The 22,981-nt window shown below is 46.6% G+C and overlaps 1 protein-coding gene across 5 annotated transcripts in view; it reads right to left on the bottom strand.

Annotated features, from left to right (window-relative positions):
- Positions 1–22,981, bottom strand: part of MYLK (myosin light chain kinase) — a 199,544-nt gene that overhangs the window by 160,848 nt on the left and 15,715 nt on the right. For 3 of the 5 annotated variants that reach the window (XM_032869488.1, XM_032869489.1, XM_032869492.1), the window contains exons 1-2: positions 15,999–16,174; positions 11,571–11,738 (exon numbers count right to left, since the gene is read on the bottom strand). The exons of 1 other annotated variant lie outside the window; for it this stretch is intronic. In XM_032869488.1, coding sequence (XP_032725379.1) covers positions 11,571–11,738; positions 15,999–16,028 — 198 coding nt within the window. In that variant the 5' untranslated portion in view covers positions 16,029–16,174. Of the gene's footprint in view, positions 1–11,570; positions 11,739–15,998; positions 16,175–22,981 lie in introns of those variants that run through there. One more of the 5 variants, XM_032869490.1, reaches the window with a different exon arrangement.

The raw sequence follows: 22,981 nt of genomic DNA, 5'->3' as shown, positions 1-22,981 counted from the left end.
TGCTTGCTCACACGCATGCTATCTCTCCCTCGAATAAATAAACCTTCAAAAATAAGTCAATAAATAAATTTTTAAAATAAAAACTACAGATGCTGAAAGAACTTACAACAAAAAGATGTCTATTTACATCATTCCAAACACTCTCCCAGTTTTAGGCAGTGATCATGTAGATGCTTTTATGTGATAGGATCGGACTGTGCATGGTATCTTTGCTCCACTTCTCTTTCCACTTTGCATCATTCGTACACATTCCCACTGATGGATATCGCTCCCCAAAAAGATAAGTATATGACTATGCGATATCTGCCATATTGACATGTTTATTTAATCATCTTCGTTTGAGCAAAACCCGTTCTTTTTTTTTGTTTGTTTAAATAGTGCTCTGAACATCTTTGCACCAATTAATTTTCCTTCTCCATTATGGGTAGAATATGGTGTTAAAAGCAGAATTCTTGGCAAAACATCGATGGTTTGGTTGTCCCTGTAACATTCTGCCAGTGTGAGCCCCAGAAAGGCTGAGCCAAATGGTGCTCCCAGCAAAGGAAACCTTCACTTGTTTCCTCTTAGGCCAACAGTGAGCTCTCGGTGTCGTTTATGTTGCTGGTTTTCAGGCACACACATACTTGAACTTCCATTTGTTTAATTGCTCGCACTGCCATGCAATGTATTTTGATGCAGAGCTATATACTTTTTGACACCCAGACTTTGCGTATGTTTCTTTTCATGTAAACTGTGTATTCACCTTTGACCACTTATCAGATGGAATCTGGACACGAGCTCAGATAGATACACCAAGCCAGGGACACCGGGGTGGTTCAGTCGGTTAAATGTCTGCTTTCGGCTCAGGTCATGATCCTAGGGTCCTGGGATCAGGTCCTGAGTTGGGCTCCCTGTTCCATGGGGAGCCTGCTTCTCCCTCTCCCACTCCCTCTGCCCTCTCCTGCTCGTGCTCTCCCTCTCTCTCTCTCCCTCTCTGACAAATAAATAAAACCTTAAAAAAAAAAGATATAACAAGCCAATTTTATTGTGCTTTTTACAAACTGCAGAAGCAATTTCCATCTATTGTTTAAAAATTCAAGCAAAAAATGTGTCTAAAGTAGAAGGTGAAAGTTGAAGGCAAAAAAGTTTCTTTCCCCTCCCTGCAACAGTATCACTCTCCAGATAGAACTGCTGAAGTCATCTTTCTATTCTTACCATTCTTATCTTTAATTCTAGATAGAACACTGTGTCTATTTCTTGATTTAGGAATTGAGATAGCATTTAGCAGATTCCCACTCTGAAGGATGAGGAATTTTGCTTACACTGCCTCCCCCCACCCCTCCACCAGTCCTATGCTGATTGTTAAATCTTCCATTGGACGTTGATGGCCAGATCACAAATTCATATGCCTATGGAGTCTGGGCAGGACACACAAGTACAGGAAATGGGTGGGGACAAGAAGTGTCAGGAGGTCCTCTCTGCCCACCTTTCACTCTCCCACTATTAATACCAACATAGCTAGGGAAAAGACAAAGTCACAACTGGCAACAGAGTCTTGGCCGTGTGTTGGGAGAGGACTAGGAATGGGGAGGACCATAGCAAGCGGGCAGAGACTCCCTTAGATGCAGGTGGTGGTCCCCAACATGGAAGCACTACCAAGTCTTACTTTGTGAGCAAAGCCATTCAGAAATGAAGTGTTTGTGTGTGGGCTTTTCATTTGTACATCTTTGCTCAAATTTTTGAAGAACACTGCTGGCCAAACACAAAAGATCTCTGTGCTGAATATGGCCTTCTGGCTGACCATTTTTGGCCTCTGTCATTATGGTTTTAAGTCATGGACTCAGACTTATTACTGGGTCCATCTCTTTTAGATGGCTTCTCCTCACCTCGTACCCGGTAAACTGAGGACATTAGCGTCCTTAGTTTTCTCTTCCTTTCTCTTCCCACCTCTACCTTACCAGTCACAATTCTTTTACTTTGGGTTTTCCAGAGCTTACAGAGTTTGCTTCCTGTTCTGTAACCATGACTAACACTTTTGAGCTTCATCTATGATTTTAAAAACAGGACAATTTTCCGGATAGCCATATTATATTGTATAAATATTTTCTTCAAACTTCTGGTGGCCATGAGTGAACTGTTCACAATCTGTAACTGAAGAACTCATTTCCAAATGTAGGAAGCTGGTGAGAGTTTGCCATTCCATGGTTATAGTCCTGTCTCTCCAAATGAGGGACCCGAATGCAAGCTCAGGGAACCTGAGCGGGACACACCTACTGGCAGGCTTCACTCAGAATGTCTGGGCAGACAGCACGGCCAACCATTTCACCTGATGGCCAAGTAAAAAGATGTTCTTCTGAAATCCCAATATCCATACCATGAGCTTTAGTTTTCTCCATATGGATATTAAGTATACATCCTTTAACCACCCTGACCTCTGTCCTACAGGCCACTCTTTGTCTCCACAAGCTTTCACCTCGCAAATGGGGCTCTCGCTTCTGCTGAAGCCTCACCCCTCAGATGCGATGGCAGGCAGGGCCGGGAGAAAATCACTCACCCATTCGCATCCCCTCCCCTGTTCTCAGTACAGCTCTAAATCAATTATCTTTGTAACTTTATATGTGCATATCAGTGGCATTCTTGGAGGGAGGAGAAGTCAGCAAGTCTGTTGAGTCTGATGTCCTGAGCCAGAAGTGGCCTCCTGCTAACAATTGTAGTAGCTTCCGCAATGCTTGTCCTGTCATTCTCCATTCTGCTGCTTTCCTGGTGAGTACTGCAGAACTCTCTAACACCCCACAGCCCACCACCAGACTCCTTGCCATGCAAATTTCTGAGCTACCTGGAATGGACAGCTAGGGAAACTTTGGGAGCCCTTCAATTTGGCCCAGATACCAAGATCACCATTCTTCAACAAAAATGGAAGACAAAGATACTTTGATCAAGAGATTACATTTTTCTTTGAATTGAATCTTATGCCCTAAGCAAATGCTCAAGAATTTAATGTTTTGATGAATGGATAAAGAAGATGTGGTATATGTACATACACACACACACATACACACACACGCACGCACGCACACACACAATGGAATACTATTCAGCCATCCAAAAATGAAATCTTGGGGCACCTGGGTGGCTCAGTGGGTTAAAACCTCTGCCTTTGGCTCAGGTCATGATCCCAGGGTCCTGGGATCGAGCCCTGCATCAGGCTCTCTGCTCAGCAGGGAGCCTGCTTCCTCCTCTCTCTCTCTGCCTGCCTCTCTGCCTACTTGTGATCTCTGTCTGTCAAATAAATAAATAAAATCTTTAAAAAAAATGAAATCTTGCCATGTGCAGTGATATGGATGTGTCATTACAATAGAGTGTATTATACTAAGCAAAATAAGTCAGCCAGGAAAACACAAATACCATATGATTTCACTCATATGTGGAATTTAAGAAACATAACAGAGGATCATAGGGGAAGGGAGGGAAAAATAAAACAAGATGAAATCAGAGAGGGAGACAAACCATAAGAGACTCTTAATCATAGGAAACAAACTGAGGGTTGCTGGAGGGGAGGTGGGTGGGGGGTTATGGGCATTAAGGTGGGAGGTGGTTATGGGCATTAAGGAGGGCACTTGTGATGAGCACTGGGTATTATATAAGACTGAAGAATCACTGACATCTACCTCTGAAATGAATAATATACTTTATATTAATTAACTGGATTTCAATTTAAAAAAGCAAAAGAAAATCAGTCAGCTGTAAAAAAAGAAAAAGGGACATTGAATATATGTCTTTGTAACTAATGCAACAAAAATATCTCTGAAAGATTACATGTTTATTTATAAGTGTTATAAGTGTTTATTTATAAGATGGATTAAATAAATTTATAAAACTTCATTTGAATTAGAAGTATTTTTATACTAAAAAAAAGAATTTAATGTCTTATTTCTATTGCAAATGGAATGCTACTTTCAATATATCTTCTGGCTGTGGGTCTCTGGTTTATGGGAACTGAGTTAAATGGAAGAGTAGTCCTGATCATCCTTGTCCAACAGCACTTTCTGTGATGACAGAAATGTTCAATAATCTGTGTGGCCCAACCTGGTAGTTACTAGCTCCATGTGGATAAGGAACACTTAAAATGGGATGGCATGGCTGAAGAACTGAATCTTAAATTTTATTTAATTGTAATTAATCTTAACCTAAACTGAAATAGCCACGGGCGGCTACCAGCCTTTCTACTGGAGAATACAGCTCCTGACCTTGGGTAACTCATTCTCATGGAGAAGCAAAAGACAATTAACAACAACCGATAAAACTGTAATCTGATCAAAGTAAAAATGAGTCATACATGGAAGTATTAAAGGAATCCAGAGAAGGGAAGCACAGAGTGTTACAAAGTTCATGTTTAGATCTATGACGTAGATGTATGTGCCAATATGAAAAATAAATGCCAAAAGATGTGAAGCAAAAAGGCCAAGTTGCAGACCAGTACACGTACATGGGCCCGTTTGTGTGTGTATATATATATAAGCAAATGCAGATACTTGCTTCTGTGTGCATTGAACATTTCTGGAAGGATACCCCAAGTGTAGACAATGGTTACCTCTGGAGAGCAAAGTATGCGTCAAGGCAAGGAACTTGTTTACGTTGTTTGAATTTTTGTTTTACAAATAGTTTAACATTTAAATCATTTTTTCTCTATAACAAAATTATTTTAGATAATTAACAAATAATATATTTTTTAAAGGCCAAAGTAGACAACTCTTTCCTGTAGTTATTACTCACAAGTGATCTTATATGATTATTGGAAATATTCCACATCCTATGACCATGGCCCTTCCGTACTCTAATAAGATGCTTTAAAAAGAAAGCATCCTTAAGGATGAGTAGCCTGAAGGAGGCGGAATTGAATTTGGACCCGTATGCTGGATGAGGTGGAGAGGAGGAGAAAGGGCATTCTTGATAAAGGCACAGCCTGAGGAAGGGAAGGGGGCAGGGATGCAGGCGTGTGGGTAAACAGTGAGGGCTCTGGAAGGGCCAGCCAGAGACTGAATGGGATAAGCGGAGCTAAGACCCTATAAGAAGCATAAGACCAAGTCCCTATGAACCTGACTGGCAAGAGGTCTGGAGCTTTAGACCCTACCAACCTGGTTCTTGGGGGGCACTCAACATGTACTGAGCACACATCAGGCGGCTGGCATCAGGCCACTCCCAGGGCGTGATGATGAGTAAGAAACAGAGTTCCAGAAACCAGATGAGACATGAGACAGGGATGGCATCATATAGTGTAAGAAATACAAGATTTGGACCCCAAAGTACTGCCTTTATCACTTACTGACAAAACCTTAACATGATCTGTAATCATTCTGAGCCCCCCAGTTCTTCCTCTATTAAAAAAAAATGGAGAGAAGGCCACCTTACCATGAAGATGAAATGACTACAATTACACGTCTGACCCCACAGGACACCAATAAATGTTACTTCTATCACACTCTGTCCCCATTCCTAACCCCAGCTGGAGAGGAAAGATAAAATACTTTTCGTATTTCCCTTTTTCCTCAAAAGTGAAAGCAGAACAAAGTCCCCGTTTTGTGGACTGCGGGCTGGGTGAGCGGGGTTAGGGCTGGCTGTGTTAGGGGGAGGAAGGCAGGAGAGCAGGACAGGGCTGGGCAGCTAGGAGCTGATTGCAAAGGCCTCGTAGGCAGCGCTGAAGAACTCCCAAGCAAGGCTCGGGGACATGAAGCAGGGGCGGCCCAGTCAGACCTGCACTACAGGAAGGACAAACTGCAAGGACAGAAGTCAGGAAGCAGGAAACAGGTTTCCAAGCCACCGCAAACCCTGTCTTAATCTCCTCTAAATTCCTATAGTACAAGCAATTTGTTCAACTATTTCAAGCTTCTAATTATACACTGTCATATCCTACTGTTTTACATAGACGCATTTTCCTCCAGAACTACACCAAGACTCCTGAGGACAGAAAGCACCGAAGTTAGCAGATACTGCCCTCGAATTTCTCACAGTGGCTGAGCACTTCCGAGTTAGAAGTGAGCTGGGAAGAAGTCAGTGTGGGAGGGATACTACTGTTGGCTAAATGGAAACTGAGGAAGTGCTCATGCTCTCGTGGGTCAGGTCTTCTCCATTCCCTTCCTCCACCCTCCACGGCTTCAACAGGGACCCCCTGAGGAGGTGGGGCTGGCCCTTCATCGTGAAGCCCACTTCAGTAGGCACCGAGCCCCTCGGTCTGGAGGAAAGCCCCATTTGGGCCGGACTTCTCAAGAGACACTGAAGTATCAGCTCATTTGACTTATAGCACAGCCAGGGCTATCACTATGTTTGCTTTTTCTGGTAAGAATGAATTCCAGGGCGGAGGGGAAGAAATCTCCAGTCATGTCAATATATTTCCCCACCATCTTGCTCCTTTCCTATTTGACTCGGTGTCGGGAAAAGCGGCCTATGGGTGCTTTAGTCGCCCCTACGGGAAACAGAAGGTGGAACAGTTTCCATCAGCCCCTGGCATTGGTGTGGCCCCAGCTATCACGCAAGGAGGCCCCAGAACCGGGGCCCAGCAATGCTGACCTGTGGTGGCACAGTCCGGCGTACTATTCTTCTCACCCTCATGGTGTCCTGCACTGTGGGGGTCCCCTTATACATGTGGGCAGACAACAGAGCCCCAAATCTGAGTTACGTCTACTGTCTTGCTCCCCCAAGCAAAAAGCTGCTCCCAGACCACCCTGCTCAGGCCTAGCAGGCCTTTTCATGCAAAGAGGCCCACACAGGCGTTGGAGTGGGTTCAGGGCCATTTGGTAGACAATTCTGGGATCCCAGGTCCTCAGAACCTGGGGGATAGTGTGGCTCCATGGGCACAACCTTTAGGCAGATAGATCCCCTGCTGTGGGGTAAAGATACAGCCAGATGAAGGAACAGGGGTTTCTAGAATGTGGGTTCAGGTTGCCTGGGTCTAGAGGTGGTACTGATGAGATACAGATCCAAAGTTTTATGAGTTCTTAAAAATATAATCTCCAGTTGACAGACCCAAGAAAAAATTTTAAAAGGTAGGCTGCTTTGGCTACATCAATAGACCCTGATTGAATAGTGGTTTTCTATAATGACATTATAGAAAATGTCATTAACAGTTACATGATATTAACTCACCTCCTAACCCCATATGGTTGACTTCCTCTCATAGATCCTAGACTCTGTCAGTTCAGGCCAGATGGCCAGAGCCAGGGAGGAATGAATTCTTCTAGAATGCTTTAAGGGCCAGGCCACCTTCAACTCAGAGTAAGGTACTCTCATCACTATTGGTGGATTTGGTAAGGGTCTGAAAGAAGTTTTTTTTTTCTTTTTCTTTTTTTATTGCAATATAACTGACCTATGACATGTTAGGTTTGGGTATATAATAAAATGATTCTATTTATGTATATATTGTGAGATGATCACCACATTGAATCTAACATCCATCAAAACACAGTGATAAATTTTTTTCTTGTAATAAGAACTTTTAAGATCTACTCTTTTAGCAACTTTTAAATATACAACAGCGTATTGTAAACTACAGTCCCCGTGTTGTACATGACATCTCCATGACTTATTTATTTTATAACTGGAAGTTTGTACCTTTCTGCCTTTCTCCATTTTGCCCACACCCCACCCCTACCTCTGGCAACAACCAATCTGATTCCCTGCATCTATGAGTTTGGCTGTTTCTTTTTCTTTTTCTTTCTTTTAGATTCCACATATAAGAGAGATCATATAGTATTTATCTTTCTCTGTCTGATCTGAAAGTTTTTTCATTCTTTTCTGTGCTATGTCTTCTTCCCTATTTATTTCCATCAATTAAAGAGACAATAACTCCACAGGCATCTCATTGGGAGTTTATCAGTTAGGAATACGTTTTTGTAAAATTTCCTGTATGAATAACCACAGCCAAAGATCCTATCTAAAAAAGTATTTAAGTCCTAGGATTTTTTGTCTCTTAGTTTCTAGTGATTATGTTCCCTCCACTGCTGTACCCACAACCCATGCCCACCTCAGCCAATCCTCAATGTTCTGGTTTGCCTCATGGTTTTAATATGGCAGTTGAGCACCAGACATCATATCTGCATTCGAGGCAAGAAGCAGAGGAGGGGTGGAACATGAGAGCACCAGTGATTTTTTTTTTTTTAAATCAGAAAAGTAAGAGCTTTCCTGGAAACCAGCCAGAATGTGTCACTGAGCCACCTCTAGCTGGAAGGGAAACCTCCACAATGGCTTCTAGAGGAGAACAGGTCAAAGGCAAAGGGAAGTGGTAACGGGTTATGTGTTGGCTGTCCAAAGGGTCTGCCATAAAGTGGAAAAGCCCTGATGGATATGAGGTACTGAGACTGAACATCTCAGTTTGGGGCTTCTCAGAACAAGACATGAGCCACAAGGGTGACCTGTGGTTCCACCTTAATGTCTCCCAAGTCTTCTTGATAGAAAGAGGGGCTTTATTGGAGGAAAAGGTTCATTAAGTCCTTAGCCTATAAATATAGGTAAAATAAGGAAATGAAGGCAGGGCAGCAACCATTTTATCTCTTTTAGGAATAAAAACAAAAAGCATAAATTTGAACCCACTTCCGATTACTGGCTTCAGAAGGCAGCAAGGAGCAAACCTTTCTAACTTTCTCACATCCTGGTAGCCACTGCATTTCTCTCCAGTGATGGGCAGGTCCTTCTGCCCTGTTCAGAAGAAGGTGGGACACCCCAGGACCCACCACACCAGGCATTAGCACTCGGGCTGGTGGTGGCAACTTTACAGAAGGGAGTAGACGGAGCCCCTGTGGCCGCCACAAAGAAGAGAGGGCTATGCCTGCTGCAGTGACCACCAGCCTGGGCCTAAGCAGCCATTCAAAAGAGATTCTACATGAGCCCAGTTAACGAAGAGCTGAGAGCCTGAGGTGGCTGTGACAGAAAACCAGAGCTGGTTTGGTGCAGAACGAGCATCTGAACAGGATACCACCTGGAGGGACGGGTCTGCTGCAGGCAGGGTCAAGTGCTGCAGCAGGCACCGGAGGCAGAGAACTGCTGGCTACAGTCAGTGGGTAACCCTGTTCGGAGCTCAGTCTTTTATAACAGCAACTCCCGCTCAAAGCCCTCCAGGTGAACACCACCTTACTTCTCTCTTCTCTGAGGGCATCAGATCAGGAACACTCCCTGTTCAACCGCATCTCTGGTAGCAAAACAACCAGCGTCCTCATTCTGGAATCTTCTGAGATGGCTCTTCCCTAATGCAAAACATCCTTCTGTGCCCTTTGCTATGGTGATCACACACACTTGTGGCATGCTCGTTTAAGAGCACTTTCGAGGAGAGCCTCTCCCTCTGTATTTCCATTTGTAAGCTCTTGGATGGAGCCAGACACGCCATCTAAGTTCTCTCTGTAACTGTCTTCTGCCAGCATGCTGCCCAGGTGTTGTTCTGCATCAGTTCAGGCAGGCTGGAAAGGGTAAGGGAGCTCTGCAGGCTGACTTTCAAGGAAGGCATTCATTTCAACATATAATTCACATGCAACATAGAAAGTCAACTTTCATCAATATAAGCAAAATAAAATTCCCGGAGAATGCCGTACTTTCAGAACACTGCAGTCAACACTGTGAATGCATTCAGTCCACTGGGTTGTTATTTATGTTATGTGAATTTTACCTCAAAAACTACAATGTTACTATACTTTTTAACTTTGGGAAGTGGTTTTACCATTTTCTTCCTCACCCCACTTTCTTTTCACATTCCTGGAGGCCAGAAATACAGAAACCATGAGTTGTGTCTTCTCAGAGAAGTAAACCCAGGTCCATGGAAGGTGTGAAGCCACTGGGAGGGTGGCCGAGCTACAGAGAGCTCAGTGTGCTGATGCCTGGGCCAACGCTCATTCTACAAGATTCCAGAGCAAATTACTCAAGGGCATGGTCCCTTTGTGACCTCCAAAGGCAGCAAAGGAAGCAGAAGCAACACCATACTACAGAGGAAGCTAAGTCCTCTCTTCCTCCCCGTGTCTGCCAGAATTCGAGATGGAGTTCATCTCCCCAAGACAGTAGGGCAGGAGGGAAGGTACTGGAGATGAGATCAGTTTTGCTAAGCCATTTTTTCAAGTTCATTTTTTATATTTTATCTTTTAAGTATAAAGTCAGTGTTGTATAACACCTTCACAGAGTGGTCCGGCCACCGTCGCCATCTCATTCCAGAACATCTCCATCATCCCCAGTGGGAACCCTCCAGCCATTAGTGGTCAGGCCCCATGCCTCCTCCCTGGCCCCGCAACCACAAATCTACGATAGCTTTGCCTGCTCCGGACATCTCATACCCATGGAGGCATTCAGTGTGTGACCTTATGGGCTGGCTTCTCTCCCTCAGCAGTCTTCTCGGTGTGCATCCAAACCACAGCCTGTATCACTATGCCACTCCTTCCCATGGTGTAAGCCATTTCTAAGTCCTCAGGGATTTTTTTGCTGCTTCTTTCCTGCCAGCTGCAGGAATGTGGGACCATAGTCAGGGCAAAAGAAAGGAGCCCTCATTCTGGCAGGGCCCAGAAAGAGGACAGAGACCCCTCAGCAGCGTTACCAACATTCCCCACTATCTTCTTCTGGGGGAAGGGGTGACAAGGACTGTTACGTCAGCCCCGCTGGCCAACAGCCCTCACTATAGGACCACGTGGAGCACGTACCACAGTGCAGCCCTGCACTATCCCGATGGTGAGGGCCATCCCACACAAGGCTAAACCGGGTGCTTCAACAAAGGCAAGGCCCAGCACCATCTTGGATGAGGGGTGTGCTTGAGCCCTTGCTTCTGTACTCGTGCAGGGGCCTGCTCTTCAACTGTAGATTCATAACACCACCTAGCCTCTACAGTGTTTCCTGGGGTAGGTCCCCCATGTATACCCCTGGACAAATAATACTCGCAAATGTCCTTGACGTCCAAGTGCCTCTCCACGTCAAGCTGACGACGTGACTTCCCGGGCGCCTGAACAGCAGCTCGCGACAAGCCTCTCACGTGGGCCTAACCTCAGTATTCTTACAGTTGTTCTTCCATGTCCCTGTCTTCCTCTCCTCCTTTCTAGCATGAGGTAGACAAGGGATTACCAGGCCCAATTTGCAGAAGAAGAAATGGAGGCCGGGTAAGAGCAAGAGACCAGTATTCATTAGCGAAAGTGACTGAATGGACAAGGGGTCCCACCTCCCACTGCACTACTCTGGATATGCCAAGGGAGATACACGAGAGGGCCAGTTAATGACACGCTCCTTGGGGGGGAGGAAGTGAAAGAAAAATGACAGTGTGTTCTCAGCTGTCCAGATTGGAGGGCACATATGTCGACCCAAACTGCCACCAGACCGTGTCATCTTCTACAATTAGACAGCACTTACCCAGAACATGACTTATGTTAACAGCCCCGTTCCACCCCCAAGTTCTCCAACACCGACCAAAGTCACCATAAACCAAACAAGTCAGGGAAACTGATAGATAGTCCCTCTATGTGTAGGTCCGAAGAAAACCAGGCTTCCACAAGATCCAGCCTGCCAGGGAAAGGGGTGCCAAAGTAGGGATGACCCTGCCCCATCTCCTCTCCAGCCTCCCCTCCGGCCATGCTTCTTACCCTCCCTTCGAACTTGGCGGCGGCTCCTTCTCTGATGCAGAGATTCCGAGGGGGCACAATGAAAGCAGGGGCCTCGGTCAGGGGCACGGAACCGGCTCTCGAGTGATCCACACTGATGGAAGCTTTAGAAACCTGTGTTGAGGCAGCCAGCTTCACATCCCCCATGGTCTGCGAACAGGAAGGAAGACCAGGTCAGACGAGACAAAATGCTGCCCTCATTCCTGCGCATGGCCAGCATTCCAGGTGCATTTGGGAAGCTCCTCCTTCCCCAACTTTCCAACAAATCCCTTCTCTGCTAATGAGAGCCAGAGTCTTATAGGGAGGTCAAGGCTGGGAACAGAGGCAGAGATGAGAGAAGCCGGGTGGTCAGATCCCAGGCAGTCAGTGGACACCCACAGCCACCACTTGGAGGCTGGACCAGCTCAAGACTAGGGACCACGTCTTACTCACAGTGGTACAGTGGTGTCAGGGGCATGCAATTAGTTTGTTTTGTAATAGGGTACTCCTCTGTCCGACAAACCCAGATTTCTCTTTGGCTGGTAAGGTATTAGCCATGCAAGCAAAATCTTTTCCAAGTGATAAGACTCACAGGTTCACAGCAGTAGATAACAATATAAGCAAAACTTCTCTAGCACTTCCTATTCCCCAGGAACTATTCTAAGCACGTGTAAACAACAGCTCATTTGCTTCTCATATAAACACTAGGAGACAGTTAATCTCATCATCCCCATTTTATGGATCAGAAACGGAGGAACAGCAAGATTAAGAAATTTGCTCAAGGTCACGGCATTTAGTAGGAGCCAGAACTGGCACTTGAACCCAGGCGTCCAGCGCCAGAGCTCCTATTCCTAATCAGGGGCCCTCCTGCCCCCTGTAAACAGTCAGAGCTGGCCAGTGGCAAGGGGCTGTGAGGGCAGAGGAGCCAGCGAGGGAGCCTGCACATTTACATGTAAAACTGAGGTTTTCTGCAGGTCAAAACATACCATCAACAGCACTGAAAGATGGATGGGATAAAGTGTTTGCAGCAAAAACAAAGGATGAGAATACTTCACAACTAAGAAGGAAACAGCCCCGCAGATAGATGGGCAGAGGCTATGACTAGAGCAGTTCACCGAAGACTGACTGACAAAGGGACATGGCCTGGCCTTGGTGAGAATCCAAGAATACAAAGTCAGAACAAGCCATTATCATTTCTAAAAAACTGACCACACCGACATTTAAAAAGATAACATAAAATGCTTGCCTCGGGGGATGGGTGCATATCAGTTGGTGTGATCTCTCTGGAAAGCAATTTGGCAAAGAGATTCTGGGAAAAAAATCCATCTCTCCTCCCAGAAATCCTACATTTAGCAATTTTTTTTAATTTGAGGAAGAGAAAGAGAATGAGCAGGGGGATCAGTGGAGGGAAAAGGAGAAGCAGGCTCCCTGCTGAGCAAGGAGCCTGATGTGGGACTCGATCCCAGGACCCTGGGATCATGACCTGAGCCAAAGGCAGACACAACTGACTGAGCCACCCAGGCGCCCCTAGCAATGTATTATTAGGGAAGAAATCAGAGATGCAGCACAAAATTTATATCTAAGGAGGCTAATCACATAATTTATAGCAGAAGAAATAGAAAAATAATCCTAGGAAGTAGAAACACAAAGAAAGGCCCAGCCAAGTGTCTAACAGTGAGAACTGGTGGAACACAGTGGAGCTATCCAAGTGTATGTTTACAAGGAGAATAATGATAGGAATTGATATAGAAATTTTAAATTCAAAAAAAATTTTATTATGGAAAATTTCAAACATACAGAAAAACAGAAAGAATGATAAAACGAGCACCTTAAGTATCCATTGCCCAACTCCAACAATTACCATCTTGCCATATTTCGATCACTGTGTTTGTGTATGTTTGCACAATCATTTTAAAGTCATTTTAATGGAAAAAATCAGGACACACTCATTCACTCAATTAAAACAGATTTCTTGAACACTGATCATATGCCAAGCTAGGTGTTGGAGATACAGCAGTGAATAATCATATGTGTGTGGCAAGTGTGGTAGCCTGGTAGTAGGGAAGGAATGGGGTTCTCAAATCCTGCAGAACCCCCAGGACCATACCCTCGAGGGCACTCTGCTCCCTTTGGCCTCCTCCAGTGCCACAGAGACACTCAGCACGGGGTGGGCTCAGAGTGAGGGCAGGAAACATGAGGCTCAGACCCTGCCACAGATCCAGCCATGAGCAGCAAGGTACTTCCAGTCTCTTGGCCTCGGTTTCCTTTTCTGTAAAATGGGGGTGATAACCTCAGCCTCAGAAGGCTGCAGGGAGGATCTGAGTGAGAGCCCATACAAAACACACAACACAGCGTGAAAGGGGTTCAATCAGTAGTAGCCGATCAACATTGTCATCATTCCATTCCCAAAGAGAAGCCGGTCTCCCCACCCTGTAGGACACAGGTCCTCTTCACCGAGGACAGCAAGGAGCCCAGTTCAGCCCCATCACCTTCAGGGCAAGGGGATCTGAGTGGGATTACTGTGACCAGCAGTGAGAAGCAGATGGCCGAACTCCATGAGGAGGCAGGGAAGGCAGGCCTGAGGCCCACAGCAGCCTCCCTCAGCACGGTCGCGTCTGTTCTAGCAGCTCAACTGACTGAGGGCAGTCCCCACAGTCCTACAAGGCATTTCTGACTACGCTTCTCTCACAAATGACAACACCGAAGCTCAGAGATAACACCTGTCCAAGGTCACAGAGCTAAGAAGTAGAAACCAAAACCAAGTCTGACCCCTGTCCTACCCTGTAGGCCTCCTAGAGCACCCCTATGACCCAGACAAGGCATTTCCTACTGTCCCCAGTCAAAGGAGATAAAACAGGCGGAGGCTTGGGAGTTTCACAGAGGATGGGGGACAGGCAATGGGCCTCTGCTTCTGCTCTTAGATTTGGGTTTGAAAGACACAAGACTCTTCCCCCTCTGCTTTCTGGGGAGCTGAAAACTAGAAGTAGGTATGCAGGACCCTCTCTGCATACCACCCCGATCCAAGATCATCTAAGGTCTGTCTAAATCTCCCAAATGTCCTGGATGCTAGCATCAAAGGGAAAGTACTTGGCTTCAAGAACACAAAAAACAGAAGTCATCTACCCTCAGGGGAGGTCTGGCTTCATGGGTAGAAAAGGAACAGGCAAGTCAATCCAGTCAGGAGACATCCAGTCCCCCACAAGGTGGTTTCAGGGGTAGTAAGTTAACTATCAGGCGAGCAGGACCAGAGCCCAGGCGCAGGCTGGCCAGAGACACCAAACAGCTCCGCTCAGCCTATCGCCCCGCCCACTGCCATCAACAGCATAAACAGAATCCATCCACACTGGCAAGTAATGGTTACTGACATAACTGAGATGCTTGTCAAAAAGTAATAATAAATTAGGGGTGCCTGACTGGCTCAGTAAGTGGAGCGTGCGACTCTTGATCTTGGTGTTATGAGTTCAAACCCCCATATTGGGTGTAGAGATTACTAAAAAATAAAATCTGTAAAATAATAATAGTAACAATAAATCAAACCAAACCATCCTTATTCCCTTCTAATCTCTTGTCCAGCCTGATGACCACATTCCAGTCAAGAACACCAGAGGGACTGGGTATCTCTCACCGTAATTTCTCTACTGGCAGAGCTGGGCTCAGTGGCTGGAAACACACCCAGCTTGGCGGTTCATTCAATCAATACCAGTTAAACGCAGATCAAAGGACGGAGAATTAAAAGGAGAAAACAATGGAAGACGGAGGTCCAAGAGAGCTGGAGGCAGCCCCCTGTACACAATGCTCGGGCCAAAGCTCACCTCCAAATAAGGTTTTCGCAAGTTAACATAATTTGTTAATCATCCAAAGCAGCCCTAAGTTAACTTGACCTTAATTTGATCAAAAGCATTTTAAATTGTTTCTTGAACCCAGAAAAGAACATTTTCAACTGTGGCCAAAAGACAGTGAACTCTGAGGCAAAAAGACTCAAAAGAAATGTTAAAAATTAGGGATGGCAGAACAAGTTTAGAGAAACCAGCTGTACTCTTCCCTACCCAAAGTGCACACATTTAAAATGATCGTAGTCTTTAAGCACCTGACCCTGCAAGCAAGGCATCCTGGAAATCACACGCCTTCCCTCTAGGGCTGGACTCCCAGCAGGCTCTGCACTGGCAGCCAGCCATGAACCCACCTCCCACCTCCCCGCAGGCCTCGGACGCAGCAAACCACCCAGGCGCAAGGGCCCCAGGCAATGACAGCTCTGCTCTCCCACCTTCATCTTCTCTCTGTGCTGCGCTCAGATCCTGACCCATTCCCTGACAGTGCCTACTGCCTGAGTGAGCAGCTCCTTGGCCACGGGCTGTGCCAGGTGGCCTTGCTGTGACCCACAGGGACAAGCCGTGGGGCAGAACCATAAGCCCAAGAACCGATGTGCCTTACCGTGGCCTCTTCCCCGGGCAGCTCTCCCATGAGTCGGGACACACGGGCAGCCACGCTTTACCACTGGACTGCAGAGAATCCTGTCCAACGTCCGTCCGTCAGAGGAGGAAGAACACGAAGGAGAACCAGGGACGCGGTGGAGCCCAGGGCTAGACTGCAAAGTTAAGGGGCGTCTGCCTGACTCTGCTCGCAGATGTTGCAACTTGCCTTCTGCGGGGCAGCCAATTTCACTCAGTCAGGGAGCTCTGTTGTTCTAATCCGCCCAGCTGGGGTGACCTTTGAAACCCCTGGCTGCCAGCTGTAGAGGCTCTCCATGGAGTCCCGCTGAGACCAGGAGTGGAAGCTCACAGGTTTTTCCTCGTTTGGGGCTGCCGAGGCCAATCTCAGTGCGGAGCAAAGGGAGGACGCTGTCAAGCAGAGAGCTGAACCCCTGGAGGGGCTGGGCACACCCCCAGCTCCACATCTGTCCTGGAACGTCACTCACCCCTTGGCACATCTGGCATGGGATTACCACACAGGGCTCATGGGATATGTGCCTCCTGAGACCCTGCCCTTTTTTCCTTCAGCTAAAGAAGCCCAGCTTATGATCCCTGCAGTGGGAGGGAAGCCCAGAGAACAGAGGATGGGGAACTCCCGTGCTGCAATTGTCTTAAGGAATCTGGGCTGCGATCTGAACCAGGCTCCAAGCATTCATGTTGCGCACAGGACCCAGCAGGGCTCCTTCTAACCCCTGGGGAGCTTCAGGAAGGGTCCTTGGTGCATACCTCTAAAGTATGGTAGCACGGTGATGCCCAGCCCAGTCCTTCTCCTCCGGGGGAGAAAAGGATTTCTGTAGTTCCAAAGGGATCTCTCTTGCTGTGGCAATTCACACCACGGGACAAACTGTACATGTCTGAATCAGGAATGACTTGGCTTTAAGCTTTTCCATGGGGCTCTGTCTGATCGTTGAGAAACTGGTATTCATTCTTCTAAGACCTGGGGGACCCTTTACTCTCTAGCTTAGGAGTTCTCAAATTTCTGGTCGCAGAGCCCCTTTATGCTCCTCTAAATTAGTGAGGATATCAAAGAGTTTTTGTTTATGAGTTATTGCTAACAATATTTACTATATTCAAAATTAAACCCGATAATTCATTCAAAAACATCAATAATATGCCATTGTATGTTAACATAAATAACACTTTTAAAAGAAAAAATGTATTTTCCAAAACAAAAAAGAAAGCTTAGTAAGAATTGTACACTTTTGTAAATTTCTTTAATGTCTGGCTAATAGAAGACAGCTAGATTTTCATATCTGCTTCCACATTCAGTCTACTGTGGTATCACTGCATTTGCAGCTGCTGGGAAACTCCACTGGAGAAAGAAAGAGATTGAAAAAGGTGAATGTCATCTTATTACAAAGATGATTTGGACCTCTGGGCTCTTAGAAGAGTCTCAGAGACCCCAAGGATCCCCTGGGGACACACTTTGAGAACTGTTGCTTTAACCCATCCCCTCTCATCCCTTCACCATCTGCTCTCATGTCTGTCCTCCTAACAATCCACAACTAGAAAGCGAAAAGTGGTTCTATAAGAGTAATGGAGTGTGGCTTTGAGGAATGGGTGAGAAGGAGGGTGAATCGCTATCTAATTTGGTTCTATCTTTTCTTCTAAAGAGAATGGTTAAACAAACGTGTACCTGAGAGATACGAAGCTGAAACAGATACTGATAAAGAGAACGACTTTAAGTCAATTAAGTCCTTGGCCAAGACAGAATATAAACCCAGACCTCTGGAAGACATGGTAGATACTTGAAAATCTTATGGCTAAGAAAGGAAGAAATAAATCAAAAAAACAACTCTGTTCACCACTGAGGAATGGAGTTAAATTCGGATCTAAGTCTTCTTGGATGGAGATCTCTGGTGGCAGAACAGGACTGGAGAGTCCTTCTGAATTGGATAGAACTAAGGACAACCATGTGGTAAAAAACAAGGGAGGCATGTCTATCAAACCTGTGGGTTACACCAAGCAAGTAGGAACAGCTAACATGCTAAACACAGCTAGCATGTTAAAATACAGCCCTGAAAGATCAGCAAAATGGACCAGAGCTTGAGAGGAAACTTAAAAGAACAATTTTTAAATTGAATACTTGGGCTCAGGAGCAAAAACAGGGGTGCTTGGGTGGCTCAGTCAGTTAAGCATTGGGCTCTTGGTTCCAGCTCAGGTCAGGATCTCAGGGTTATGAGATGGAGCCTTGTATCAGGCTCTGCGCTCCGCTCTGAGCCAGCTTGAGACCCTCTCCTTCTGCCCCTCCCTCCCTGCCCTCTCTCTCTCTCAAATAAATAAATAAATCTAAAACAAAACAAAACAATACAACTACCCAAGTCCAAAACGGCTGATTGGAAATGCTGCACACAGACCTCTGGTCCCACAGAGATTAGGCTAGTCCCATGTTAGCACACACCAAATCCCCTATTCCTCTTTGTCCCACAGCTCACAGTTGAAAGTCACGGAGTTGTGTGTTTCTATGATTAACATCCATCTTCCCCACTGGAACACAAACTCCCGCGTGTTTCACTAACTGCTGTATCCCCAGTGCCGACAATACTAACGAACACATGATAAGTTCTCAACAAATACTGTGGGGATACATGAATGAATAGAAAGTTGGGCTAAAAACGTATTGAAAAAAAAAAATCTCTTCCGAATGAGAACACCACTTAACTTTATCATATCGGGAATCCTGAGAACATTAGAGGATGCAAGGCAAGAAGCAGGTGAACAGGTACCGCCAATAAAAAAAAAATCCACCCCTCTGCAGCCTATAGGAATTTGGCTCCAGACACATGGGTGTCAGTCTGGCTTTAAACCAGAATAAAAATAGGGGCACCTGGGTGGCTCAGTCATTAAGCATCTGCCTTCGGCTCAGGTCATGATCCCAGGGTCCTGGGATCGAGCCCCACATTGGGCTCCCTGCTCAGCGGGAACCCTGCATCTCCCTCTCCCACTCCCCCTGCTTGTGTTCCCTCTCTCGCTGTGTCTCTCTCTGTCAAATAATAAATAAAATCTTAAAAAAAACAGAATGAAATGTACTTTAAAAATAAATAAATAAAAATAAAAGTGAAAATAAACCAGGCATGTGATTCATGCATCCTTTGAACACTGCTTCTCAGTCTTCCAGTGTATGAAATGGGCGCGATGATGTTTCAGTCTTGGTGCCCTGGATGGACTGAGTTTCCTGCTGGCATTTCCAGGTGACTCGGGTCCAGGTCCCTGGCTTCCCAAGTGAAAGCACTCGAAGACAGCCCCCTCTGTCCCCTCCAGCTGATTTCTGCCCTGAGCCCCAAGGCAGGTGGCTGTCCCCTGGGCTTCCTGGGCCTTTCCTCTAGAAAAGCACATTAAAGGAGGGGCTGGGTTTTCTGCAGGCAGATGAGCTGCCCACGTCAGCCCGGCCACATCAGCAGAACAGCAGACCATGGGCAGGAGGAGGATGCCGGCTCAGCAATCCTACTCCAAGTGCCCACAGTTTTGGCAGAAAGTTATTTTTAAATTTTCTTAAAAGAGGACACTGACATATATGCACACACACAGAGATCAGATCAAATCAACACACCCAACCGCACACACAGTGTGAATGAGAGAGGCCTGGTCTCCTGGAGCTGCTCTCTTCCTGTTGGGATTCTTGCTTAATTTGGGATTTAATGAGTACAGGCTGAGAGAAGCTTTTTGCAATAAAAGTCACATGCAAAAAAAAAAAAAAAATCAAAGCCAGAACCAGAAACCCTGATTATAACTAAATTAGCAAAAAGCACATTTCCATCACAATTAGCAATAATCCTAATGTTCATTCATTTTGTTACTAGGAATTATTGCTACAGAAGTAAATCTGGGATCCCCAGTCTGCTAATCCAATCATCCCCTTCTCAAACACCATGGCTCCTCTCTCCATTCTGTTAAGTCACACCAACTGAGCCGAGTTTTTTAAACCCCAGGAATGATACTCCTGTAGGGGTGGCCCCCACCACTTTCAGTCTGTGGGGGTGCTGAAAATCACCTCGGGGAACAGAAACCATGCTCAGGGTTCCCATCCCCAGGATGCCTCACAGAGAGGAACAGAGTGCTCAACAGTCAGATGTTACATTCTCCCCCACGAAACTGTGTGGCCTGAGCCACGTAAAAACCTCTGAAAGTCTTAGTTTACGTAGGTGTAAAACAGGGCTCCTGCTAATACCCCACTACCTATGAGGCTGCCACGAGGGTCGGCAATGTGTATGAAAGGCAGTCCAGCCCATTCTCTGGCAAGAGTAAGTACTCAATCCGCAGCAGCTGCTGTGGTTAACATCACTGTTGTTTTAAGATCTCTCAGAAATTCAGAGGATAGAGGCAACCTTGGCCCCAGTGGGGGCCACCGGAGGGTAAAATGGCATCAGAGAGACAGTCAGCAACCCTGGTACTCACTGTGGCTGCGTCCTGGCCAGCCATGCTATCTTAAGAAAGTCACTGCCCTTCTCTCTCTATGGTCCTCTCTCTGTGTGGCTTGATGGGTCTCTCTGGACACTTCCTGCCCGGGGACACCTGTGTCTCTAGCCTCCATAGGACACCTGGGCAGGTGGGAAAGGTTCAGCAGAGGGATCCAAGCCCAGAGCAGGAACACGATGCAGGACACCAGGGGAGGAGGAAAGAAATTTCTGCTCCCAGCCCACCATGCAGGGCTTCATAGGCTGGGCGGCCGAATCAGACAGGCACACCTGTCGCCAAGGCACACCTGCAAGACGCCAGCACCTGCCATGAGGACAGAGACGGAGCTAATGCTAAGCATGGGCACTAAGTGATCATTCCAGCTTTGCAGCCTCTGGCCAACTCCCAAGCTGAGCCTTTGATTCCATGAAGTCCGTCCAGAGAGAAACTGGGGCTGAAAACACTGAGAGGAATCCCCAGGGAAAAAAAGGAGGAAAAAGAGGGAACCAATAATAGCTACTATTTAGTGAGTGTGCACTAGGCATCAGCAATATTCCTGGCGTACTTAAGGTGACTTAGCTCACTGAATGCCTTAGAAGGGCAAATATTAACAGCAAAATTAATGGGCAGAGTGTGGGGGAGTATCATTCATAAAGTAAATGGAACATATTCCTTTTCTTTCTACTACTTTATTCTTCCCCCACCCCCCACCTCAGTCCAGCCGACATTTAGTAACTTCATGACATAGGGAAGAGGGAAGATCTAGAAAGGAGAGGGACAAGGAGTAAAGGAAAGGTCACCATTCTGTACTATGAGTCTGCCTGCCCCTCCTCTCCTGCTCTTCAGAGAAGCCTAGGCAAGCTCTGGAAAAGAAGGCCCAGGAAGGAAGTGAGCCTCATGACACTGCTGACCACTCCCAGCCCCAGAAGGGGCTCTGAACAGCTTCTCTAGTCCCAGACTGGCATGTCCCATCCCTTCTTTCTGCGTCTGCCTAAAGCACATGCTACCCACTCTGCTTTCTGCAGGGAGCTGGAGTGTGGCAATGAGCTAAAGGGACAGGCCTAAGGACTTAGGTTCTAAGAACACTGATGCACATGAAGGATGAACAGAGCTCGCCCAGGCCTGGCTGCTGAACGTGGCCCCTGCACTCTGCACACAGTTTCGGGGAGATACCAGCATCCCCTGGATCATTCACCCTGGGAGAATAGCTCTGTGGTTGGATCAACTTCAGGCTGAGTGGAGGAGAGACTGATCTAAGGAGACAGGTGGGGCTGTGGAGATGCGGAGCGCTGACGAGAACCAAGACAGAGTCTGAAGACTCTCTCCAGCCTTGAGCTGTCCACAGCCCCTGCAGGACCTCCTGGGGCCCGGGGCAAGGCCGTCGTCCATCTGCCTCTGGCATGTGCGTGCTTGGCTCAGACTTCCCTGACTGAGAGGCCTGGGGACACTCCTCTTGCAAATCTTCTCCCTTGTGACACAGCACAGGAAAATGAGGCACGGGCCAACCTGATGTGTCAGTTCCCATGGGCCCTGATGTGAAATCCAAGTTTGCAGCTGGTTTCTAATTACTCCCACCAACACAATCTGTCTCCTCTGGCTGAAGCCAAAGGCCTGGCAAACTGTTACAGATTTCTAGGGTTCCTTCCACCCTTGACTAGCACCGAGACAAGAGGGCAGGTGCGAGAGAGGCAGAATGAGGAGGGAGCCAAGGCTGGGTGTCTCCAACACGCCGGAGGCGGGAGGGTGCTAAAGCCAGCTGGGTTTTCCCCGTGAAGATTTCAGGCTGGCCGATGCGGCTAGAGAGAAAGGACCAATTCCTCCTCTGGGGTCAGGGCCAGTACTGTATCAAAAACACAGCTGGGGTAATTGCCAGTCCCAGGATGAGAGTAACAACAAATTGGCAATTTAAGAGCAAGCTAGGGGGTGACAGCCAGCCAATGGACGTCGGCGAGGGGACCCATCGCAGGCTCTGTAGTCAGACCAAAATGGCTGCACTTGAACCTGCCTCTGGTACTTAGTAGCTGAATGACCTTGGGTGATTTACTTAAGCTCTCTAAACCTCAATTTCCCTGTCTGTACATCTGTTTTGTGGGGCTCTGTGGGGATTAGAAGCCATTTCTAATATCTAACCCAGAGTAAATACTTGGAATACCCAATATATAGTAACTGTAACACACAAAGAAACTTCTAACGATGCCAGGCACACAATCCCTCCCTCGGTAATGATTATTAAATAGTCGACCATTCTTTATCAATTGATAGTCAATTATTATGAAGAATAAGAGGTATCACATTTCACTTCGATGTTCTAATTCAGTTATATATTGCTGTAAGTACTGCCCTGTTGCAAACAGCGGATTACTAATTCACGTTTCCGAGTGTTGAGTTGTGTGTTTCAGTTACTTGTAGACAATTGCATTGCTCTCACCCTCCCAAATTCTGGATCACCAAACGTGAGGGCTGGAAGGGGACCTAAATCATCTATTTTTAGATGATTTTACAGATGAAGAAACTGGGGCCACACAGGTATCTGCACAGACGGGTGCGGGT

This window comes from Lontra canadensis, unplaced genomic scaffold (genome assembly GCF_010015895.1).
Source record: "Lontra canadensis isolate GAN:19392208 unplaced genomic scaffold, GSC_riverotter_1.0 scaffold38, whole genome shotgun sequence".
NCBI classification, from domain to species: domain Eukaryota; kingdom Metazoa; phylum Chordata; class Mammalia; order Carnivora; family Mustelidae; genus Lontra; species Lontra canadensis.
This window is presented reverse-complemented; position numbering and strand designations above follow the sequence as displayed.